General features: G+C 41.2%; 1 protein-coding gene across 1 annotated transcript; it reads left to right on the top strand.

Annotated features, from left to right (window-relative positions):
• The first annotated feature begins 3,355 nt into the window (after positions 1–3,355).
• On the top strand, positions 3,356–21,738 carry slc38a9 (solute carrier family 38 member 9). The gene is made up of 15 exons (XM_029515962.1): positions 3,356–3,606; positions 5,397–5,536; positions 9,249–9,378; positions 9,724–9,842; positions 9,924–9,987; positions 10,122–10,215; positions 11,169–11,339; positions 11,519–11,578; positions 11,988–12,197; positions 14,960–15,067; positions 16,028–16,134; positions 16,323–16,436; positions 19,199–19,347; positions 20,660–20,749; positions 20,962–21,738. The coding sequence occupies exons 2-15, from the start codon at positions 5,439–5,441 to the stop codon at positions 21,125–21,127; spliced, it is 1,680 nt and encodes a 559-aa protein (XP_029371822.1). The 5' UTR covers positions 3,356–3,606; positions 5,397–5,438; the 3' UTR covers positions 21,128–21,738.
• The last annotated feature ends 408 nt before the right edge of the window (positions 21,739–22,146 follow it).

Here is a 22,146-nt window from a genome sequence, read left to right as displayed (position 1 = left end):
ATAAGTGGCTTTTTTTTTTTTTTTTTTTTTTTTTTCTCCCCCCAGGAAAGAGGTGCAGTATCTTGGGCACCGTGTGTCCAGTGAAGGAGTGGCCACTGACTCAGAAGATCTCTGCGGTGGCAAACTGGAAGCAGCCCCAGAATGTAACAGAAGTCAGATCATTCCTGGGTTTCTGCAGTTACTACCGCTGCTTTGTAAAATGTTTTGCACAGTTGGCTGCCCCTCTGCATCAACTTGTGGTTGTTGCCATCAAGGTAGCCAAACAAAATAGAACCAGGCCTGCTGTAGTTCTGCCTACTTTCTGGACCAAGGAGTGTGAACAAAGTTTCAGTGATTTATTAAAAAAAAAAAAATGCTCACCAGGGCCCTTATCTTAGCTTTTGCAGACTTCACTAAAGCCTTTGTTTGCCAGTCATCAGGGGTTAGGAGCTGTCCTTTCACAAGCCCTTTCTAGCACTGAAGTGGGCAGTATCAGAGAAGTTCAGAGAATATCTGTTAGGTAGCAAGTGCACAGTGAACACTGATAACAATGCTCTAAGCCACTTTCAGACCCTCAAGCTAGGTGCCACAGAATAACGATGATGGCCCAACCAGCAGACTATGTACACTTCTGACATTCTGCCTGATCCTGAAGGACCTGAGGTCGTGACACAGCAGCAGATTGAAGTCTTTCCAAGTCAATCAAGGGCTGAAGTGGCAATCCTGCAAAGTGCTGACCCAATTCTGAAACTCTTTCCTCCTCTTTGGAAAGCAGGCAGCCCACCTACTAAGGAGCAGCAACTACAACTCCCAGTAGACGTCCAGTGTTTACTCCGGCAGTGGGACTGTATCCTGGAGGGAGATGGCCTGCTGTACAGGCAGATCACTGCCTCACATGTTGAGTTGTCATCAGCTCCTTCTACACCAATGCCTTCAGCAGGAACTCCTAAACAGCATTCACGATCAACATGGACACCAGGGGGTGCAGTGGACCACAGACCTGGTGAGGCAAAAGTGCTATTGGCCAGGGATGGAGTCGCAAATAGAGAGGTACTGCCAGAACTGCCAGTGCTGTGTACTGTCCAAGGCTGTCCAGCCTGGAGTGAGAACTTACCAGGGGGCCCTTTTGGCCAGTCAGCCACTGGAAGTGCTTGCTGTGGATTTCACCCTGCTTGAGCCTGAAACAGATGGGAGAGAGAATGTGTTGGTCATCACTGATGTATTCTCTAAATTTACAGGCAGTGCCAACCAAGGATCAGAGTGCTGTTACAGTGGCAAAGGTTCTGGTTGACAGCTGGTTCCACTGGTTTGGCATGCCCAAGAGGATCCACTCAGACCAGGGGAGAAATTTTGAGAGCGCTCTTATCCAGCAGCTGTGTCATCTGTATGGAATTGAGAAAAGTCCAGGACCACACCGTATCATCCACAAGGGAAAGGCCAATGTGAGCGATTTAACAGGATGCTTCATTATTTGCTATGATCTCTCCCTCCTGAAAAGAAACGGGCCACACCGCAGCTTTCGGTGGATTTTCTCTTGGGGACGGACCTGGATGCCTCCAAAAAGACGACAGTAACTGGGACGAATGGCTTCAGCAACACCTAGAACGACTTCAGGTGGCTTGGAATGTGGCACGGAAGAGCGTAGAGCCTAACCAACAAGTGCGTGATCCCGGCTTCAAGGAAGGACAGCTTGTCTACTTGAAGAATCATTGTTGTCAAGATCGTCAGAAGATCAAGGACATCTGGTCACCAGACCTTTTATCAAGTGGTTCAAGTATCAACAGAACTGTGAACGTCTGTCACGTTGGCTGATGGCACTGGTTCTGTGCAACGGGTTCACAGGATTGAGATGAGGGCAGCACCGCTGGAAACTTTGCCCAAACCATCCCCATCGTCTCACCATCAGGACAGTGACCTTGATAGTAGTGGTGATCGGTAGAGAAATACCACATCAGCCTGCAGTTATGACTCCGCAGCACATCTGACAGTCCAATCACAATAGAGGAGGAAGCCCCCCAGGAGTGAATGGTGACACCTTGGGGACTCCCAGGTAAGGTCGGCCCCTCAATGCACCACCCGGGCCACTGCTGGGAAGAATTCCAACCCTCACAACCTGCCGCGGTCCACAGTGGCAGACAACAATATGGTGGTGGTTAGCAACCCCTAGTTTAGGCCCTGGTTAAGAGTCAGTTGATCGTCAGGGCAACAACACTTTTTAGTGGGGGTGAGTGAGTGCGACCGGGCTTCAGCCAGGAAGTCATAAATAGCTGCCTGTTTCAGAGCAGAGCCCTTTGTCCTCTCCCTCTCACCCAGGTAGGCACACTATTGACATAGTGTTTCCTCTTTTTAATGTTTTAAATAGCGTTTTTTTTTTTTTTTAAATTATTATTCTGCTACGGTGATGAACTGGATGTCTCACGTTGTTCCATTATAGGAGTTTTCTTGCACCTGTGTAAAGACCAGGCCAGCCACTGGTTTCCACAATCATTTTATTCTTTTGTTCTTATGCCAAAATTGTTTTTATCAAAATATTGGCTTTTTAGGTTCATCGGTTTTATGTTCTGGACGTGAGGCATTTATTTTACATATTTTAGTTTATGGTTGATAACTGTTTGTCCTTTATGTTTTTTTTTTTTAAACAGTTTAACTTTGTTCAAAGCTGTATATCACTTTGTGCTTTTTTTGTGTGAAATTAGTTATTTAAGATTGGAGCGCATGTTGGGGTTTCCTCTGTCCATCTAGTCTCCCACAGCTGTCCTGAACCTTTGTTGCATTGTACAGCCGACTCGACCCTTGTTTATTTATTGAGGACATTCAACTATTATTTTTTTTTTTTTTTTTTTTTTTATTGTATTTGAGTTTTGTTTTTTTTTTTTTCCTCATGCCCTTTTATTCATTTAGGTTTTCAATTTCTACATTTTAATAAAGCCAACATGTTTTTGTTTTTTGTTTTTTTATATAAGCTATGCCTCTGATTAAAATGGTCCTGTTCGGGGAACTGAGGATGGGCCACACCATAAACAGATAATCATATTAAAGATTTAAGGGTTCTTCCCCTTAATAGGAGGTGACGTTGTTGAAGTGCGTTTAAGGACTAGCCTTAGCCGGCAGGTACCACACTTACTACAGGAAAAAACAAGAGAAACAAGAATGGCGCTGTCCAGCAATAAAAACTGGCATAAAGCTAGACGTCATGAAACATTTAGACACGACGTGAGTACGGACTGTAAAATGATAAGCAGGACATTAGAATCATCAAAAGAATTATATGCATACACCCGGTCCGGCAGAGGGGGCAGGAGAGTAGCCGAGCTCTGCAGGACGTAGAATAAGCGCGACTAAGACGCGTGAGGAAGAAACAATCAGCTCACCGGTGACAACACAAGCACAGCATCGGGAGGAACTCGGCACGCCACCGTCACCGTTGACAGACTCCTCCAGAAGCAGCTGGTTTGTCACTGCCGCAGTTCTCTTCGAATTCGTCATTTCGTAAAGTGTCTGGTGTCTGGTGGTGGGAAGTTCTGCTGACACAGCAGACTTGACTGGAACACAAGACTAAGGTCTGGACGTTGACACTAAGGCGGTCTTCGGTGAAGAGGGGACGCGGAAACAGACACACACCACTCGGTGAGAGCCTGTTGTTATCTGGAGTGCAGACTCAGCACTTTGTTAGCTCTGAAAGTAGCTGATTTTTGAAATGAGCAGCACACGGGTTCAGGTAAAGGCTGAGATCTTTGACGGATGTAGTGTCGTGCAGTTCCATTTATACTTATGTGTTTCTGATCTCGTGCCGTGTGTTTAATCGCGGCCTTTTGGTGTGTTGAGCAGATTCAGCTGAGTTTGTGTGTATTTGCGCGTGAGGAAGTACACAAACATACACGAAACAGGAAGCAGAGACTGGAGGTACCGCTCAGTCAGAGTAACACTTAGTTAACATAACATGTGTGGATCAAATCTAGCTTAAAATATGGAAATTTATTTTTCTTTGTTAGTTTTATTTTCTTAATGTTCCGTTGTCCTTAGCTTTCTACTTTCTTTCTTTCAACGACATTAAGTTTGTAAGCACAGGTGGCTCACGTGAGCCGTTCAGCTCTCCATGCAGTGTGAGGGGAGGGAAGTATAGATGAAGAGCGCGCAGAGAGACGGTGTCTGATACTCTTTGCCCTCCATCTGAAGGCTCCTGGTGTTCAATTTGGCCCCAATTTGTTGTTTGTCTGTTTAACACACCTAAGATCTTCACATTCATTGTTTCACCTTTTTAATTCCCGCCTCCTCTGCTTAGTGAACAGTGAAACTGCACCACTAAATAAATAAATTAAATGGAAGAAAAAAAAAAAAAGAAGTTAATTCACTCAACAAGTGGCGTGAGTATTGTCGCGATCAACTCAATGTTCTCATGCAGGGTGAGGATCAATAGCTGAAACCCTTTCTGAATCTGTTCATCAAATCCAAGTCTTCTTGATTTCCTTCATGATTTACTTTGCTTTTAGCTAAAGAAACCACATAACAATTAACATGGAACTGAAGAGCTGAGAGCTGCAATGGTAGAACACATACTGTTGCTGTGTGTACACAGACAAACCACATGTTGCTAGAACTGAGACCAGTAAACAACACATACAAAATCCTTTGGTTGAAGACTGTGGATCCTTTTAGACACTGAATAGGCCACTTTGTTCAAAGTGCACGCAAAGGTGAGTATAGAATAACTGACTCTTTCAGTGCTGTGCCTTATTGGTCTCCAGATCAATATGTCTTCATGTTTGACATGAATACATATGAGCTATCACCTCATCTCCCAAAAGTTGGCCTCTGACTGGGAAGCATGGACATTCCTTGCTCCATAGCTTAGTGTGACTTTCTTACAAGGAGGAAATGCATACTTCCGCTCTTGGTCTGACGTGCTGCTTAAAGTATTTTCTACATCGCAGCCTTTGCGATTTGATGACTGATGAATGGTTAAAATTCGATTAAGCCCTAGACCACATACTGCTGGTACGGACACCATGTAGCTGGTAGAGACTGGTACAGGTCACATGTTACTGCTGGCAGCGACACCAGTACAGGCCACGTACGGCTGGTCCACAGTCTGTTCCAGCTGTAACATCTCTCCTAACCCACAGACGGTGCTGAGGGACCACGGTGCTGTTAAACCAAAAATATTTCTGAACGAAATATCTCACAAAGGCTCCAGCTCCAGCTTAGAGCAACTCATAGCTCTCTGTCTCATAGACTCACCTATATCTGTGTTTTGTGCTCTGTTTTTGTGTTAACATTACTCTTTGCAATAATGTGTCCTCAGTCTGGGATCAAAGGGCTTAAGATTTAACTGATGTCAGAAATACATGACTGCAGTAAAAAGCTGTACCACACAATGTTTTGTGGTGTTTGTGACTTTATGATATGTATCCACCCAGTAAGGTGATGAGAGCTGAGCGGTAGCTGAGAGTCAAAGTATTATGGAGGATGACTACAGGCCTCTGCTGAGCTCGGGGCACACTGCAGAGAGCCTCTCTCACAGAGGCTCCGCAGACTCACTGGACTTCAAGGCTAAAAGGTGAATTACCATGAAACTCTACACCAATTAATACACAACAGTTACCTGCACTGTGATGGTTCTGTGAGACACAGTTGTTCATAAACTCAAGCTGTCCAGTAAAGAAAAGAGACATGTTAACAAAGAAAACTAGTTTTACTTTTTTACCATCATAAAGTGTTCAATCTTCAGGTCAGTAATATTTATATATTAACTTTTTATGAAACATCAGTCTTAACTCATTTTAAGTAAACTTTTCCATACTTTTAAGTCCATTGTGGTCGGACACCTGTTGTGACTTAGACTGTGTTTTTGAAAAGCTGAGGTGTGAGAGCAAGTGTGGTCAGTGTGACACTATGAAAAAAATGTGCCTTATTTATAAAGGGACAGTTGACAAACCATCACCATAGTGACCATTGTCCTACATAGATTAATACATCAATAATAGATAAATTTAACATGAGGAAAACAAGATGTTAGCCAGAAATCAGTTTATCTTTAAAAGGCATTCAACATTCTGCTGATTTTCAAGATAAAATATTTGAAAATCGAATGTGACAGGTGACTGACAACACTTTTAAACTCTGAGCTTCTCAACTAATGAATGCTCAATCATGATTTTTGCTAGACAATAAGGCCAAAATTTCTGGTGTATTTCATGGTATATTTCTTTATTTGGGTCAATATGATATAATTCCTATATTGACATGAACATTATAAAAGAGAAACAGGAAAGGGAAACACGGAGAAACTGCCAAGAATGACCACAATGGATATTTGTTCCGTAATATTACTTTTAGTCAATGAAACCTTCTATAGAGCTTCTATAGAGCTAAATCATATTTCAGATATAAAAATGGTATATCAATGTTTACCTTTTATTTTTGTTCAGCCTTTGTATATGAACAAGAGACATGACATCACCAGCAAATAAACGAAAACAGGGGTTTTGCCAATATTAATATATTTAAACTAACTTTCAAGTTCAAAATAGGCTTATCTTATTCTTGTGTAAATTGATTTTAATAAAAGTGCTTCAGCCACAATTAGGAATATGAAAAATGCTTAGAAATGTTCAAGAATGCAGAAAACAAGTGAGTACATGTGGGTAGTGGTGATGTTTAAGGGACAGGCTGCCTCATCTTCAGGCATATTACATCTTCATTGATGTAATATATTATGGCAGCAGCAAATTTAACTCAGAAGTCTACAGAAACATTGTGCCTGCCAATTTAAAAAGAGCCTTTATCATGCAGCAAGATAATGACACAAAACAACAAAGGAGGTTCATCAGGGGCTAGAAGTGACAAGATTTTGGGCTTGCCTAGTCAATTTCTAAATTTAAACCCTATAGAGAATGCATTTTACCTGCTAAACAGGAGACTGAAGGGAATAACCTCGGGAAGCAAACAAAACCTGTAAGCATTGAAAAGTATCACAAAAAAGAATGCAAAAGTTTGGCGACGTCCATGGATTACAGGCTCGACACTGTTAGTGCAAGCAAAGGATTTGCAACTAAATATTAAGTCTTGTTCACTTTAATCTATTACATCTATCTGTTCTAATGCTGTTGCTCACCTAAAAATTTTGTGTTTCAGTAAATCTTAAATACCTGGAAATAAAAGGAGAAATTATGACCTCTTCTCTCATATCCATTTTTTGATGTCAAACATAAATATATTCAGTCTACAGCAAAAATAACTGAATCATAATCTGTTTAGCTAAATATGATTAATATGATTGATAAACCAGTAGAGCAGTTGCCAACAGATGATGAAAATGATTTTAAGGAGAGACCTTCCCAGCTGTAAAACAAGAACATGTGTATATCATAGACAGATAAATTTTTTGTTAGGCTTTAGGTATGCCTCTGTATCATTACTGTCGAGATGAAATGTGAAATGGCAAACTGATGAGTCAGATTATGCATTAATTTATCTTCACTATCTTTTAAGGATGACTATAAAGACACATATAGGACCGTCCTCTTTTACATTTGGTCTTTGAATCCAGTATGGCACTGGTCAGCACATCTTGTATACAGGCTATTTATGTTTAAATTAATTTTGGCTAGATAATAAATAGGTAATACTTCCTGGAACTAACAGGGAAACGCTAAGACCTAAGATGTGTGTGCGCGTATGTGTTGTGTTAATTTTCATCATTGAGGTATTTCACAGTGCAGTGATGAGCCTCCTGGCACATCCAGTCACACAAATGTGTACGCCTTTTCTTTCTGTATGTGAACTTCTCTAGTCAAGATGCAATTCCCTTTTAATTATCCATCCATCCATTGTGTAGAAACACCCAGGGGTTATAAACGCATGGTTGTGTAGTGGTTACCACTGTCAGAATGGTGAAATAGCAAACAAATTAATGATCAAGTGAAACAGAAGCAACTGATATTTCATGTAAAAATGGGAAACCTTTTCCATGAAATAATCTATAGATAGATAGATAGATAGATAGATAGATATAACTTTATTGATCCCCAAGGGGAAATTCACCTAGTCAGGAGCTCGTCAAAACAAAAAACCAAACATTATCCAGTCAGCAGGGGTTCAAATCTCCAGATATTAATACAAGTACCTCAGAATGTTTAGTCTGTATCCTGATTTTATAATCCCTATAAATGGGGATTGTTAAATAACTTAAATATATAATATACTTAAATAACTAACTCCTATGTGCCTGTTGCCTTTTTTCCCAGTGTCTCTCAACAGTCTGCAACCGCAACCAAACAAAAGCACCCTACACAAAACAAAATGTCTTCTACATTAACTCGAGTTTAAAGTAACAAGTCATTATCTGTTTGAAGCTAAGTGACAATTAGACATCCTTGGTCATACCCAGTAATCTTTACTCACTCTTGATCACTTTCAGTCACCCTCAGTCCACCTCACTTGCCATCGGTCAACTCTAGTTACCTTCAGTCACCCTGGTTATAAATTCCCGGAGAAACATTCTACTGTTTGGTATCTTATATTCTAATAGTTAAGGAGTTGTGAAATCTGATGGCAGTGGGAATGAAAAATTTTCTGTATCTATCTATCCTGCATTGTAGATGGATTAACCCTCCAATGCTGTGGTTTCTCTTATCCGCTGGGGTGTTATGAAGTGGAAGTACTGGGTATTTCAACATGCTTTCTGCCTCTTTGTACATCCACCACAGCCACCACAGGGTTCAAATCATAGCCAGCTCTTTCCATCAGTTTGTCCAGCTGCCTTGCATCCTTTGGTTTTTATGGTGCCTCCCTAGCAGACTGCAGGATAAAACAGTATACCGTTCTTGTTGCCGTAGTCTGGTAAAACATCTAGAACATCTTTCTGCTGATGTCTAAGGATCTGACTGTCCTCAAGAAAAAGATGCAGCTCTGATCCTTTCTGTGGGCATTCAGAGATTTGTAGGTTGGCACCACTGAAGCCTCTGTGCACTGTTTTAATTTTGTTTTAATTTTGGGGTCACCACAGCGCATTTAGTTGTAAAAACTAATCTTGAGATGCTCTGCCGCCTTCAATCGCATAAAATCACCTTTAGTCATCCACAGTCACTTTCAGTCAACCTTCAGTAACCTTCTATCAACCTTCAGTCACCCGTGGTCTACCGCACTTGTCATTAGTTACTTTCAGTCATCTTCCATTACTTTACGTCACCCTTAGTTTAACCACATTTAATTATTTAATTGGTTTTATGTTTCATAATTGCAGCCTGATATTTGTCTGCTGTTTCCAGGCCTTTCCATGTCGAACCGAGGAACATTGTGGATGATGACCCACAGGAGAGGGTTTCTGCAGAAGCTGCCATCCTCAACAGCAGAGTCCACTACTACAGCAGACTAACAGGCTCCTCTGACAGGCTACTAGTAGGTTTTTACAGCAGGGGATCTGGTTGTGTAGAGCAGGTGTAAAGTTTTTATAATGTTATTACAGATACCAACAGTCAACCATGAGTGTTTCGAAGCAAGCGGTGGGGAAACACTTTTTACAAGTCTAATGATTACTTAAGTTTTGTACTTGTTCCTGAGATAATTGTAACTATTTATCTCAGGCACAACAAAACCCTTCACCCGTCATTGCCACATTTCAAGGCTTCATGTCTAAACCGTATATTGATCTCATAAGGTCTTAACTCAGTAAATGTCAATATTTTCCTTTCATGTTTCTGTTTGAGGACTCCATCTTCAGTGTTTTTCTGTTTTGGCCACCAGAGTCCTCCAAACCATGTAATTCCCCGACCAGAGGAGATCTACATTTATAGCCCCCTGGGGACGGCTTTCAAGGTGACCAGCGGTGACCCCTCCTCTAAAAATCCCAGTATCGTCACTATGTTAGTACTTTCAACGCCGTCCCATTCTTTAGAGTAGGTGTCTGATTGCTGTGGTCATCACCTGCTCATATCTTCTCACAGATTTGCCGTCTGGAACACGATGATGGGTACATCTATCCTCAGCATCCCATGGGGTATAAAGCAGGTGATTCCCCAACATTATACAGCTACTTTTATGATCAGTCAGACGAAGTCTGAAATTAGTTAAGGTGCTAATTTAGTGTTATGCTGTTTAGCACAGTTGTTGATCTGAGAACTCAGTTTATTTTTGTGCCTTAGGCTGGCTTCACTCTGGGGATTCTCATCCTCATCATCGTCGGGCTGCTGATGCTCTATTGTTGTTATATTGTCCTCAAGTCCCCAAAAGCCATACGTAAGTCCAGCAACAATGAGAATGTGTCATCCTGCCAGTTATCGCTTTATTCTTTGAGGTTAAAGCTTTTTTTAACAGTCAAGTCACAGTAAGTTTTAATCCTCGCCTTCCTGTAAATTCAATGCCCCCACTTGATTGATTCTCTCCAAAAACGTTTGGTAAATTTTGTCACTTGTGTATAAATTCTGAATTTTGGAATTCTGGCCAAAATCAGGATGAGTGAGGAAGAGTAATCTTTATAAGAGCCAATCATTCCCAGAACATTTTAGAGAGTGAAGAGGCGGCGTCTTTTATCATCAGGCAGGGCTATTTTCCCAACAAGTAATCAACCTGCGGGTATTTTTGACCCATTATTTTTGAAAACATGTTTCTTTGTGCTCTTCTCTGTGTGAATGGCACCGTTTCAGCATGTAGCTAGGAAAGAGATTTTCTATTGGTTCATATAAGGTTGGCTTGTGCATGTCGGCTTTCACACCTCAGAATGGCGGGCACACATACAAACATACACATAGGTCACTGATCTGGTCATATTTCACTGCAGTTGATTTCCCTACCTGGCTTGTCTAAATGTGAGCTGTGAATTACAAAGACAATAAGGCAGCTCATCTCTCTCTCTGTCAAAGTCACAATATGATAAATGTTAGTGTTCCTCAGCAAAGAGGCCAAAAATGCCCCCCCATCCAGTCACGGTGTATCTATTCTTTATCTTATCTGTTCTGTCTTATTTCCATCCATCCATCTATCCATCATGAAGCATACCATTCATATTAAAAGTCTTTCATTGATCACGAATAAAAGAGCGGAGCAGAGCTGCTGTTTATAAAACCTGATTTAAATTGCTGCCTGTGTTAGAGAGCCCCCTAACCACATTTTATTTTATTCGATGGATGTTTCTCAATAAACTTAGGAAGTCAGTCATAATGTATTCTCTCTTCTGCCTCTCTTCTGTCCAGCTTACGTGGATACCTCTGACTGGGAGTTCCCTGATGTGTGTAGGTACTACTTTGGCAAATTTGGCCAGTGGTCCAGCCTAATCTTCTCGATGGTGTCCCTCATTGGAGCCATGGTGGTTTACTGGGTCCTCATGTCCAACTTCCTCTATAACACAGGGCAATTTATTTATAGTAAGTCATCACTAGCAGAAGGGAGAGGTCACATGATTATGTTCCAGATTATTATCATCACATTATTGTTGAACTAAATTATTTTTAAATTGCTTTAAAATTGTCAGTGCTTGCACATTTTTAAGGAAAAGGACAACAACAGTCTGGTCTGATCTAACAGTCCCCTCATATATCTGCAGACTACGCTCACAATGTCAACATGTCAGATTCACAGTTTGGAACCAACGGCTCTGACAGAGGTGTGACTCTCTCAACTCAATTTTACTGTTTCTGCTGTCAGAAAAGAATAAAAAAAAATCTCATCCTGCATTTCTGGTCTTTAAAATAAAGTTTCACAAATGCTTGATCACACTTTGCAGACTGGCCTATTGGATGATTTTGGCTAACCATGGATTTCAGGCTGCACACATCAAAAATAAGTGATAGGTTTTGGAGTGTGTGTTTAAAATTTTTTAGTCTAGACTCAAATTACTTTGTCTATTTATTATTTAAATACTGAAATTTAAATATAGAATAAGACTATATATTTCAGATAAACAGGCTTTCTGTCCTTCTACAGCAACTTAGAATCATCATCTTATGTAAGTAGATGTGTATGGTGGTTTCCTGATATCAAAGAGTAATCTGCTCTGTTGGTTTGTTCTCTAGTTATCTGCCCATACCCAAACACTGACCCTGGAGGAAATACCACCCCCACCATCACCACGCTAATCCTTGATGGGAACGGCACATCTGACAACAGCTTGTTCAAAAACTGGTGGAGCAAAACCAATACTGTCCCCTTCTACCTCATCATCCTTCTCCTGCCACTGCTCTGCTTCCGCTCAGCCTCCTTCTTTGCAAGGTTCACCTTTCTGGGTATGATGCAGCTTGAGTTGTCATGTAACAAAAGGTCAAATTTGAGATCTGAGGCATCCCCAGATACGTGGAGGAACTAGTGAAATGATCCTATCACCCTTTAAACACACTTTTCACACAGTTATCACTTCATATGTCTTAAAGTTAAAAAGTCAGTTCTAACTCGTTCCTAACTGCTATAAAGAGCATTATTTTCTCCATTTTGAAATTGTTTGTGTAAAAGATGTTCATGTTCATGTTCAGGTTTATCAATGTGTATATCACTTGCTTCATCTGCAGTTCAGGAGGAGCATGTCATGAAAATACTGTTTACTCAGCTCCTGAAATGTTTGCAAAGGCTCCTTGGTGAAGTGGCATCTTTAACTGTTTAGCACTCTTAATTAGTGAAAAAAAGTTCCCATCTCAGGGTTCAGGTTTAAGTCAGGGCCTGTGTTACTAGACCACTGATTTTGTGTTCTCTGTCTGAAATGTGCGCCCATCCATCCATGCAAGCAGCTTCAACAGTGAGCCCCAGACTTCCTTTTCGCTAGTGATGTCAACCTGCTCTGACTTTGGGATTCTGAGTCATTCTCAGACCAGGGTGGAGATATAGTCTTTCCACCTGGTCCTCGGTCTGTCCCGGGGCCTCCTCCCAGCTGGATGTGCCTGGAACATTTCCCAAGGGAGGTGCCCGGAGGCATTAGAACCAGATGCCCAACCCACCTCAGCTGGCTACTCTCAATGCAAAGGAGCAGCAGCTTTACTCCCGAGTTTCTCTCAGATGACCAAGCTCCTCATCTTATCTCTAAGGGAGAAGCCAGTCAGCCTTCTGAGGAAACAGTCAATTGGTTTCTAGCACAGAACCATGGCCTCTAATTTGATCCCAGCCACTTCACACTCGGCTGCAAACCTGTCCAGAGACAGAGAGCTGAAGGTCACAGACCGATGGTGCCAGCAGCATCACATCGTCCGCAAACAGCTGTGATGCAATCCTGAGCCCCCCGAACTGCAACCTCTCTCCTCTGTGACTCTGCCTAGAAATCACAAACAGGATCGGTGACATGGTGCAGCTCTGGCGGAGGCTAATTCTCAGAGAGGCAAATTTGGGTAGAGTAGGGAGAGAATGAGAACAGGAGAAGGGGATATTCAAAACAGGTGTAGGCAGGAACATGATGCTCCATGAAGTTCATAGAAATTATGCTGTATGGAATTCATGAAGATATAGGAGCAGCAGGCATTGCAGGAACATGGGATGGTGATGAGTCATAACCTGCAGGATGAGGAGAGGGGGAGAGGAACTGAAAAAGACAGACTTCGGGAAAACATGGTGAGTAAATTCAGTACACATGCTTCGAGCTGGGAGAACCAGGGATTTCGGAAAAGCATGGTTATTGTCAGTGCATGAGGGGTGGGGAGGGAGAGAGAGGTGCTCGGTCCTTCCTCTGTCATACCGAAAGGTTTTAAGTCTGGTCTTGAAAATTGCTAAAGAGTCCACCCCCCGGACCGATACTGGATGTCGGTTTCATGGAAGAGGAGCCTGATAACTGAAAGATCTGCCTCCTAATTTACTCTTGGAGACTCTAGGAACCACAAGTAAATATCCATCTAGAGAGCAGAGTGGCCCACTGGGATAGTAAGGAACTATGAGCTCTCAATGTGATGGAGGTTGGCCATTAAGAGCTTTATATGTTAACAGAAGGATTTTAAAATCAATTCTGGATTTTACCGGCAGCCAATGAAGAGCAGCTAACACACATCTCTTTTCCTAGTTCCTGTTAATATTCGTGCAGCAACATCCTGAATCAACTTTTCTGAGATTTGTTTGGATATCCAGATAGTAATAAGTTACAGTAGTCCAGACTAGAAGTTATGAATGAATGGACTAGTTTTTCTGCATCCTGTTGAGAGAGGATTTTTCTGATTTTCCTAATGTTTCTCAGGTGAAAGAAAGGGGCAAAGGACATGTCCTGGTCAAAAGTTACTCCAAGGTTCATTACAGTGGAGCTGATGCGTTGTTCCACGAGCCGGACGGAATCTACATTGTTCGTCTCCAATCAGAGGTTCGACAATTGGCCTGACCCTCCTTTCTAGCACCTTGGAGTAAACTTTCCCAGGGAGGCTGAGTAGTGTGATGCCTCTGTAGTTGGCACACACCCTCTGGTCTACCTTTTTAAAAAGTGGGACCACCACCCTGGTCTGCCACTAACTTCGGCACTGCCCCTGCCCCCACGCAATGTTGATGTCCATGACAGCCCCTCAACACCCAGACCCTTCAGTATTTCAGGGTGGATCTCATCAATACCTGGGTCTTTGCCACTGTGGAGTTTGACTACCTCAGTGACTTCCCTCAGGGAAATTGACCCCCTTCATCCTCCACCTCTGTCTCCAATGTCTCCACCCTCTGACTCAGATGGTGGAGACATTGGTTTCAGGAGTTCCTCAAAGTCCATCGCCCTACAATCTCCTCATTTGAGGTCAGCAACGCTCCACCTTTTCTGTAAACAGCTTGGAAGATTCCCTGCTTTCAATGCCTGAGGTGCCAAATAGTCTTCCAGAACAACTCTGGTGCCGACCGAAAGTCCTTCTCCATGTCCTCTCCAAGCCTCTCCCACACCTGCTGCTTTGCCTCCCCCACCGCTGAGGCTGCAGCCCTACAGGCCTGTCGGTACTCTGCAACTGCCTCCGGAGTCACCCAAGATAACATACCCTGGAGGCAGCCTCCTTTAGTTGGTGTGAAATGTGCGTCATATCTCATTAATGTTGAATTTTTGTGTCTTATCCAGGCACCATATCAGTGGTCTATCTGATTGTGCTGGTCACCATTAAAGCTGTCCGCCTTGGCTTCCACCTGGAGTTCCACTGGATTTACGCAACTGGGTTTTATGTTTCAGGTAAACCCGCTACATGTTTTAGTCCACAGTTGAACCTGGTAGAATGCATGTTCAACATCTGCATTTGCATCAGGCCATTTTAAACAATGCTGCTCAGCAAATTTGTACTGGATTGTTACACTCTGACTGACCAACTTTTTCTTTGAGTCACTGAAACGTGCTCTGAGGGACTGACAAACGTATTCTCTGACTCACTGACAGACTGACTTTCTGTCTAGCTGATCCTCTGACTGACTTGGACTGACAAATTCTTTGAGTGATGCAGAGAGTAGAGAGTAGTTAGTTCATTGTCTATTGACCATTAAATGGATCATGAATGAATGAACAACTATGAACTTATGGCTACACCTTCTGTTACTGACTGTTTGCCAAACTGGTCAGAAACTGCAGGGAAGATGAGGAGTGCTTCAACTACAGAGTCCCACCTTGATCACAATCAACAAACTACTTTAATTACATGTATCATTTTTAAGAAAAGAGAAGAAGAATAACCACACAGAGAAAGAGGAAAAGTTGTCTGTATGAGACGATCTTCCCTAGTAGCGTAACTCAGATTGCGGGCCTTTTGGGCTTAAAGCTTCCGTTCTACATATTTATTATCCCCCATCTCTTAGTTACTTGACCTCTTTGGCATTTGTCTATAGGGTAATTAATACATCAAGATTGTGATATATATGTTGGTGTATTTGGCACGTCAGACACTTGGTGAGTTCACTGCTGTGAATACAAATAAGAATAATTAAATGTTTTTCCCTTGCGTGGTATTTTTGCTGTATTGTGGTCTCTTGTGTTGTTACATTGTGTTACGTTGCACTGTTTTGCTTTTTGTGTTACCTTGTGTTGCACTGTCGTCTTTTGTTGTGTTGTGCTGCATTGTCAGATTTGAACACATTAAACACTAGCCTAGCACTAGTGCAGCATTTTTGTGGGTGTAGTCATTCCTGTCTTGTCTCCTTTTAGAGTTCAGACTGCTCTTCCCTCAGCTGACTGGTGTCCTCACTTTGGCGTTTTTCATTCACAACTGCGTCATTACGCTAATGAAAAGCAACAGGAACCAGGAGAAGAATGTGAGCAACATTGAACATTCTGAATGTTTTTCACTTACTTCATCATTATGGCTGAATTATGTCAACGGTGATGGAAAAAATAGAATTAATCATCAAAAACATATCAACTAAATTGACAACCCTTCATACTCCACAGTTTATTGCTGTACTGTAATGTTTTTAAGATAAATGTGTTGTCATGGCTTCAGGTGCGGGACCTGTCTGTGGCCTATCTTCTCGTCGGGCTGACCTATGTGTATGTGGGCATTTTGATCTTTGCTGCCTTTCCCTCACCTCCTCTCTTCAAAGACTGCATTGAGCCAGTAAGATTTATACTTCAATTGTTCTTGTCTTCTTTTTTTTTTTCTTCCCACTTTTGCCCAGTCAGTATGGTATAACACTACTCTGATCAGGCCAATAAAAAGCAGTAGCTATCTTTGAATTTGCTCATCTGTGTTAATCATTATGCTGCTACTTGTGACTGTATGTGACTTTTGACTCTATTCTTCTGATTTTGTGACTCTTGGATTTATGAATGTTTGACTTTCAAGTGTGACTCTGACTCTGCTGGGTATTTACAGACTCCGAGTAAACTTTATTTGTATGTAATTTTTCATGCAGGTCAGCAACACAAAGTGCTTCACAGGCTGAAAAGAGGAAAAAAAAGACAAATTATACAGCGCAGGGTAAGGGTGTGTGCATGAAGCGCAGTCATTTATTTTGTGCTTCATGCGCTCACCCTTATCATGGAAAACACACGAGGCAATGCATATGATGCAACTTTCAAGTTAAAGTTGATCGATCTGGTGAAAAGGCGAAATCTTTCTGTGTACATTCTGCCATATGCCATTCCCTCCAATATGTCTGACACCTGCGGCTTATAAACAAGTGCAGCTTATATATGTACAAAACTGTTTTTCTCTTTAAATTTAGCGAGTGTGGCTTATATTCAGGTACGCTCTATAGTCTGGAAATTACAGTACGTGCCACCTATGCCATGGCAATAAATCTGTGGTGCCGGGGCCCCCAACTGACTAATCAAGAAAGGCCCCCAGGACAACATCCCTGCAGGTGGACTTGACACAGGGCTCCCATGAGGAAAATGCTGGAGGTGAAAAGAATTAAAGAGGAAAAGAATGATGAGAAAGAATAACAACACATGATTTAAGAATTTATCTAAAAGATACAATGCCATGAAAAAGGGAAATATCCTAAGAACTTAAAGAAACAATTATGAGTTGTAAGTTGTTATAAAAACTAAGTTCAGAATTTAAAAAAAGAAAAAGTTTAGCTTCAAGAGAAATTAAAAAGATTGGTCTTGAGCTTGATTTTTAAAAACCTGGACTGTCTCTGTGGCCTGGAAGCCAGATGGCAGGCTGCTCCAGAGATGAGCCATAATATCGAAATGAGGGTTCACCATAGGTTTTGTTCTTACCTTTGGAACAACTAATAAGCCAGTATCAGAGAACATTAGGGTCACGAGGACTCGTACAATAAGAGTGGCTCAGATAAATAAGAAGGCCCAAGACCATTAAGACATTTGTAGATTAGTGAAACAACTTTTTGAAAAATTGATCTTGAAATGCATGGGGGGCCTATGCATCTAAAATATATGTAGGGTCCGCCTGCCTTGGTCCGAGTCAGCACTCCTGCAGCTGAACTCTGGAGTAGCTGAAGGTGTGAAATGTGAAATCTTTTTGTGAAGACCAGATGACTGGATATGACTGGAGATATAAGCATGCGTCAGCACCTCTGTTCTGGTGAGAGTAAAATGGGCAAATTCTAGCTATTTTTTTAAGATGTTTTAAGGCAAAATTTTATTTTTGTTGTATTCCTGAGATGTGGAAGCTAGGGTTAGGGAAACTCAGAGTCACAAAGGATATCCAGGTTTTTAACCCATTGTGATGGTTTAAAATGTGGAATTTTGTCAGAAGTTTCTGACCAATAATTAAAACTTCAGTATATTTCTGGTTTAGCAGTAGGACGTTCTTTGCCCTCCATGACTGCATATCTAAAATACAAAAAAAAAAAAAAACATGCCTTCTGATAGCATCACCAAGGGGAAGCATATATGGATTTAAAAGTATTGGACCTAAAATACTTCTTACTTATGAAGTGGTCTAAAAAGTTCTCACATGGAGCATCTGTTGGTATCAAGGGGTTATTGAAATTGCTGTTTATTAAAGATCGATCGAGTTAAAAAGGAATGTGGGATCATTTTTGTGACTAGAAGCGAGATTCATGAAATGTGAGGTTCTTGCCAGTCGACTGCATCAATCTAGAATTTGGGTTTTTCGCAAATGATCTCATCGTGAACAGTGTGTTTGGTTTGCCTCCGTTTCCTCTCTGCACACCTGCACACCTGCAATTTCTTTTCAGTGTATGTATTTTATTTCATCTATTCCCCATGGGGGTGTAGATTTAGTTTGTATCTTTTTTTTTCCTTTAAGTGGAGCCACTGAGTGAAGGGCTGACTTCAGTCCGCTGTTAAAATTATCCACAATAAAATCACAGGATACAGGTAAAATTTCAGCAGGGGCATTCTTAAGAATAGCAATAAAAATTTACAGCCACAAAGTTAAATAGGGTTTCCTCACAGTTCTCACCGAGGAACTTCTTTTGGGTAGAAGAGGTGATATTAAAGAGTACACAGCAATGATCTGACACAGCCAAGACAACAACAGGAGTTGGACAGGCCATAGGTTATGACCAGCCTCAGTGTTTGTCCTCTATTGTCAGTAGACTCAGTGACATGCTGTTTGAAGTCCATGCAGTTAAAGAGGTTTGTCAGGTCATTTGTGGATGGGTCATAATTGTTATCAATGTGCAAGTTAAAATCACCAGTTACAGTGATTTTTATTGTATCAGGAGTGAATAATCAATAAAAGTTCAAAGAATTTGGTGATAAAAGAGCTTGGATGACTTTGTCGCCTGTAAATTGTAGTGCACAGTAAAGTAGGACTGCTAAAAAGAGATGCATGATATTCAGAAGTGCAGTTCCACCACCTTTTCTGCCCTTAATCTTCTAGATAGCTTTTCTACATATTTGTCAAATAACCCTCCTCTACTTTTTTCTTACCTACAGAACTTCTTAGATAATTTTCCCAGCAGTGATGTGATGGTGTTTGTGGCTCGGACCTTCCTCTTGTTCCAGATGATCACAGTCTACCCTCTGCTGGGATACTTGGTGCGAGTCCAGATGATGGGCCAGATCTTTGGTAACCATTACCCTAGGTAATACTTACCAATGTCAGTATTAATGTCATTAAAGTTCTTGTTAGTCCTTGTTATTTCTGTGGAACCTGCCCTGATAATGATGAATATTGAGTCCCTGTGAGTGACTGGATTGGTGTATATAAGCTTAGCTAATTTCAAAGCATCTTTATCTTGAAATTATGTGCATGCAGTAGATCATTGTATGTGGCCCCTCCCAAATCATATAAATAATTATCAGCAAACTGCTGATAATTATTTATATGATTTGATAAGGTTTCATAAAGAATATAAGAACCTTTCCTTTAGCATCCAGTAGCTTCAGACCAGCATGATGGTCAAATAAAAATATGCATAAAAAGGACTTTGAAACCAGGGCTGAAAAGTGAGGTCAAAGCCGAAGAGCCTTAAATCTGCATTTTACGCAATGACCATCAGGGGGTGACCCCATTAATGAATACATTTATTCATTCGTTCTTCTTCAACCGCTTATCCATTTCCAGGTCGCAGGGGTGGGGTGACCACAATGGTTGCAAAACTCTGTTCATACAAGCCACCACACTTCAGTTGTTTATTTAGCTCAGTAAATGTTTTCCTAGTAAATTTGTGGTCTCAGTCCACTTTCTCTCAGTTTACAGTCTTCTTCAATACAACATATAATTTTTTTTAAAATGATGATCATATGTATAGAGGACGACCTGTCCATGGTGTACCCCGCCTCTCACCTGGAACATTGGCTGGGATTGGCTCCAGCACCCTGCAACCCAGAAATGGAAAAGCGGTAGAAGATGGATGGATGTATAGACGATAAAGCAGGGTTAGCATTAAGGGTATGGCCTATGTGACTCACTCTTCCTTTGCACCAAAATAACTTCTCCTGCTTTACTATTCTGGCTGCTGGACAAATTACAAAATGGAGACTTGAGAACGGCAGCTCACAAACCAATAGTTGAATTCACAGTAGATTGCCACTCATGAGAGCTATTATCACCCCCTGCAGGGTAAACTGAATTATAACCCAAAAGCACATGGTTGAGAGATGTCTGCTTTCATTTCCAATTAAGCGGACTGAGACAGCTGGTCAAAGATATCCTGTTTCCAGCTGCTGGAGCAGATGTTAACAGAATCTCTCTGCAACCTACTCAGCACCTGGTTAACACAACATTGAGGCACGACATGCTACTCTGTGTCTGCTGGATGAATACTGTGTCACATGACCAGATGTACTGTGTGTTCAAAATCAGATATCTAACAGTACAGGTTAATAGTATTACATGTCTTGATTGCAATAACTTACAGCTTATTTAGTGAGTCTAAAATGTCACCCCTGTAGTTTCCTCCATGTCCTCGCTCTGAACGTCTTGATAGTTGCAGCTGGTGTCCTGATGGCCAAGTTCTATCCCAACATTGGCTCCATCATACGGTGAGTTTACAGCTTAGTCCCTTCTCACATGGACTACATGATAATTAATGGATGAAACAAACAAATAGTTTGGTGCTTATTTTTATGTCTAGCAGCTGGGCAGCTGTGATCGTCATTACTAGTGTCTCATTTCAGTGGATGTGAATGAAATAAGGTGAATGTAAACTGAATTTTGTCAATCTTAGTTTCTTTTTTCACTTCCTGTTGTTCAGGTTCTCTGGAGCAACATGTGGTCTGGCTTTAGTATTTGTCTTTCCTGCTGTAGTCCACATGATTTCCTTAAAGCGACAGGGAATGCTCCGCTGGCCCTCAGCCCTCTTCCACAGCTTCCTGATCTTGCTGGGCTTGGCCAACCTAATCGCTCAGTTTTTCATGTAGAGACATATGCAGATGCTCTGAACCCCTCAGAAGAAATATTAACAGATGTAAAGAATCAGATGGAAAATAATGGTGTGATATTCAATTAGAACATGACTGTCAGAGTAAGGGGGTTTAAAACTGTTTAGTTTTATCTCAGTCATAGTTAATTTCACAATGAATAAACCTTAAATCTGCCATTTTTTTCAATAATGATGACATGCAATGCAATGCAATGCAAAGCTCTGCTCTGGTGAAGACCTCAATCCTGCACCTTGGCTCAGTGTTCAGTATACAAACAGTAGAAAAACTAAGACCAAACACAGAGCTAAAATAACTGAACTACTGGGTGAGACACATCAGGTGTCTCTTTGTGGACAATGATGTTCATATGTGATGATTGATTGATGTGGAGAAAAGGTCACTACATCCGTTTAGGTGATGATAAATTTGTGTCTCACTAAAACATTCAGTTACTGCAGCTGTAAATGTGTTCCATACGATTTTATGTTCATGTAAATGTCTGGCAGACACCAAGGAATCATTACTAACTTTGAGATAATGTAAACTTTTTATGTATGTTCCAAGCAGAGACATGTTTGGTGCATATTATTAAAGAAACTTTATGTCCATTGTTTTAATTTTTTAAGTAGCATTGTAGCATACATGGTAAAATTATGCTTTGTGTGTTTTAATAATCTTAGGATAGACAAAGGGAATGCTTATGAAATAAATCATCAGTGAAAAGGAAGTGGAGTTTGCATTTTAATTAAAATGTAGCTGTAAAAACAATAACTGCTTTGATATCTGTGGCTCTTATTTTAGTAATGTTGGTCAATTAGTCTCATCATTAATTATATATTTCTTGCTATTATAGTTAGAGATAACCCTAACAATGATGCTCCCTTAGGTTTCTAATTTTTAACAGAAGGTACAATGTACAATCAGGTCCATAAATATTTGGAAATTCATAAAATTTTCAGCATTTCAGTTTTACACCACCACATCCATCCATCCGTCCATCTTCTACTGCTTTTCTG

The sequence above is a fragment of the Echeneis naucrates genome, chromosome 12, assembly GCF_900963305.1.
Source record: "Echeneis naucrates chromosome 12, fEcheNa1.1, whole genome shotgun sequence".
NCBI lineage: Eukaryota > Metazoa > Chordata > Actinopteri > Carangiformes > Echeneidae > Echeneis > Echeneis naucrates.
Note: the sequence above shows the minus strand (reverse complement) of the source record. Positions and strands in the feature narration are given on the sequence as shown.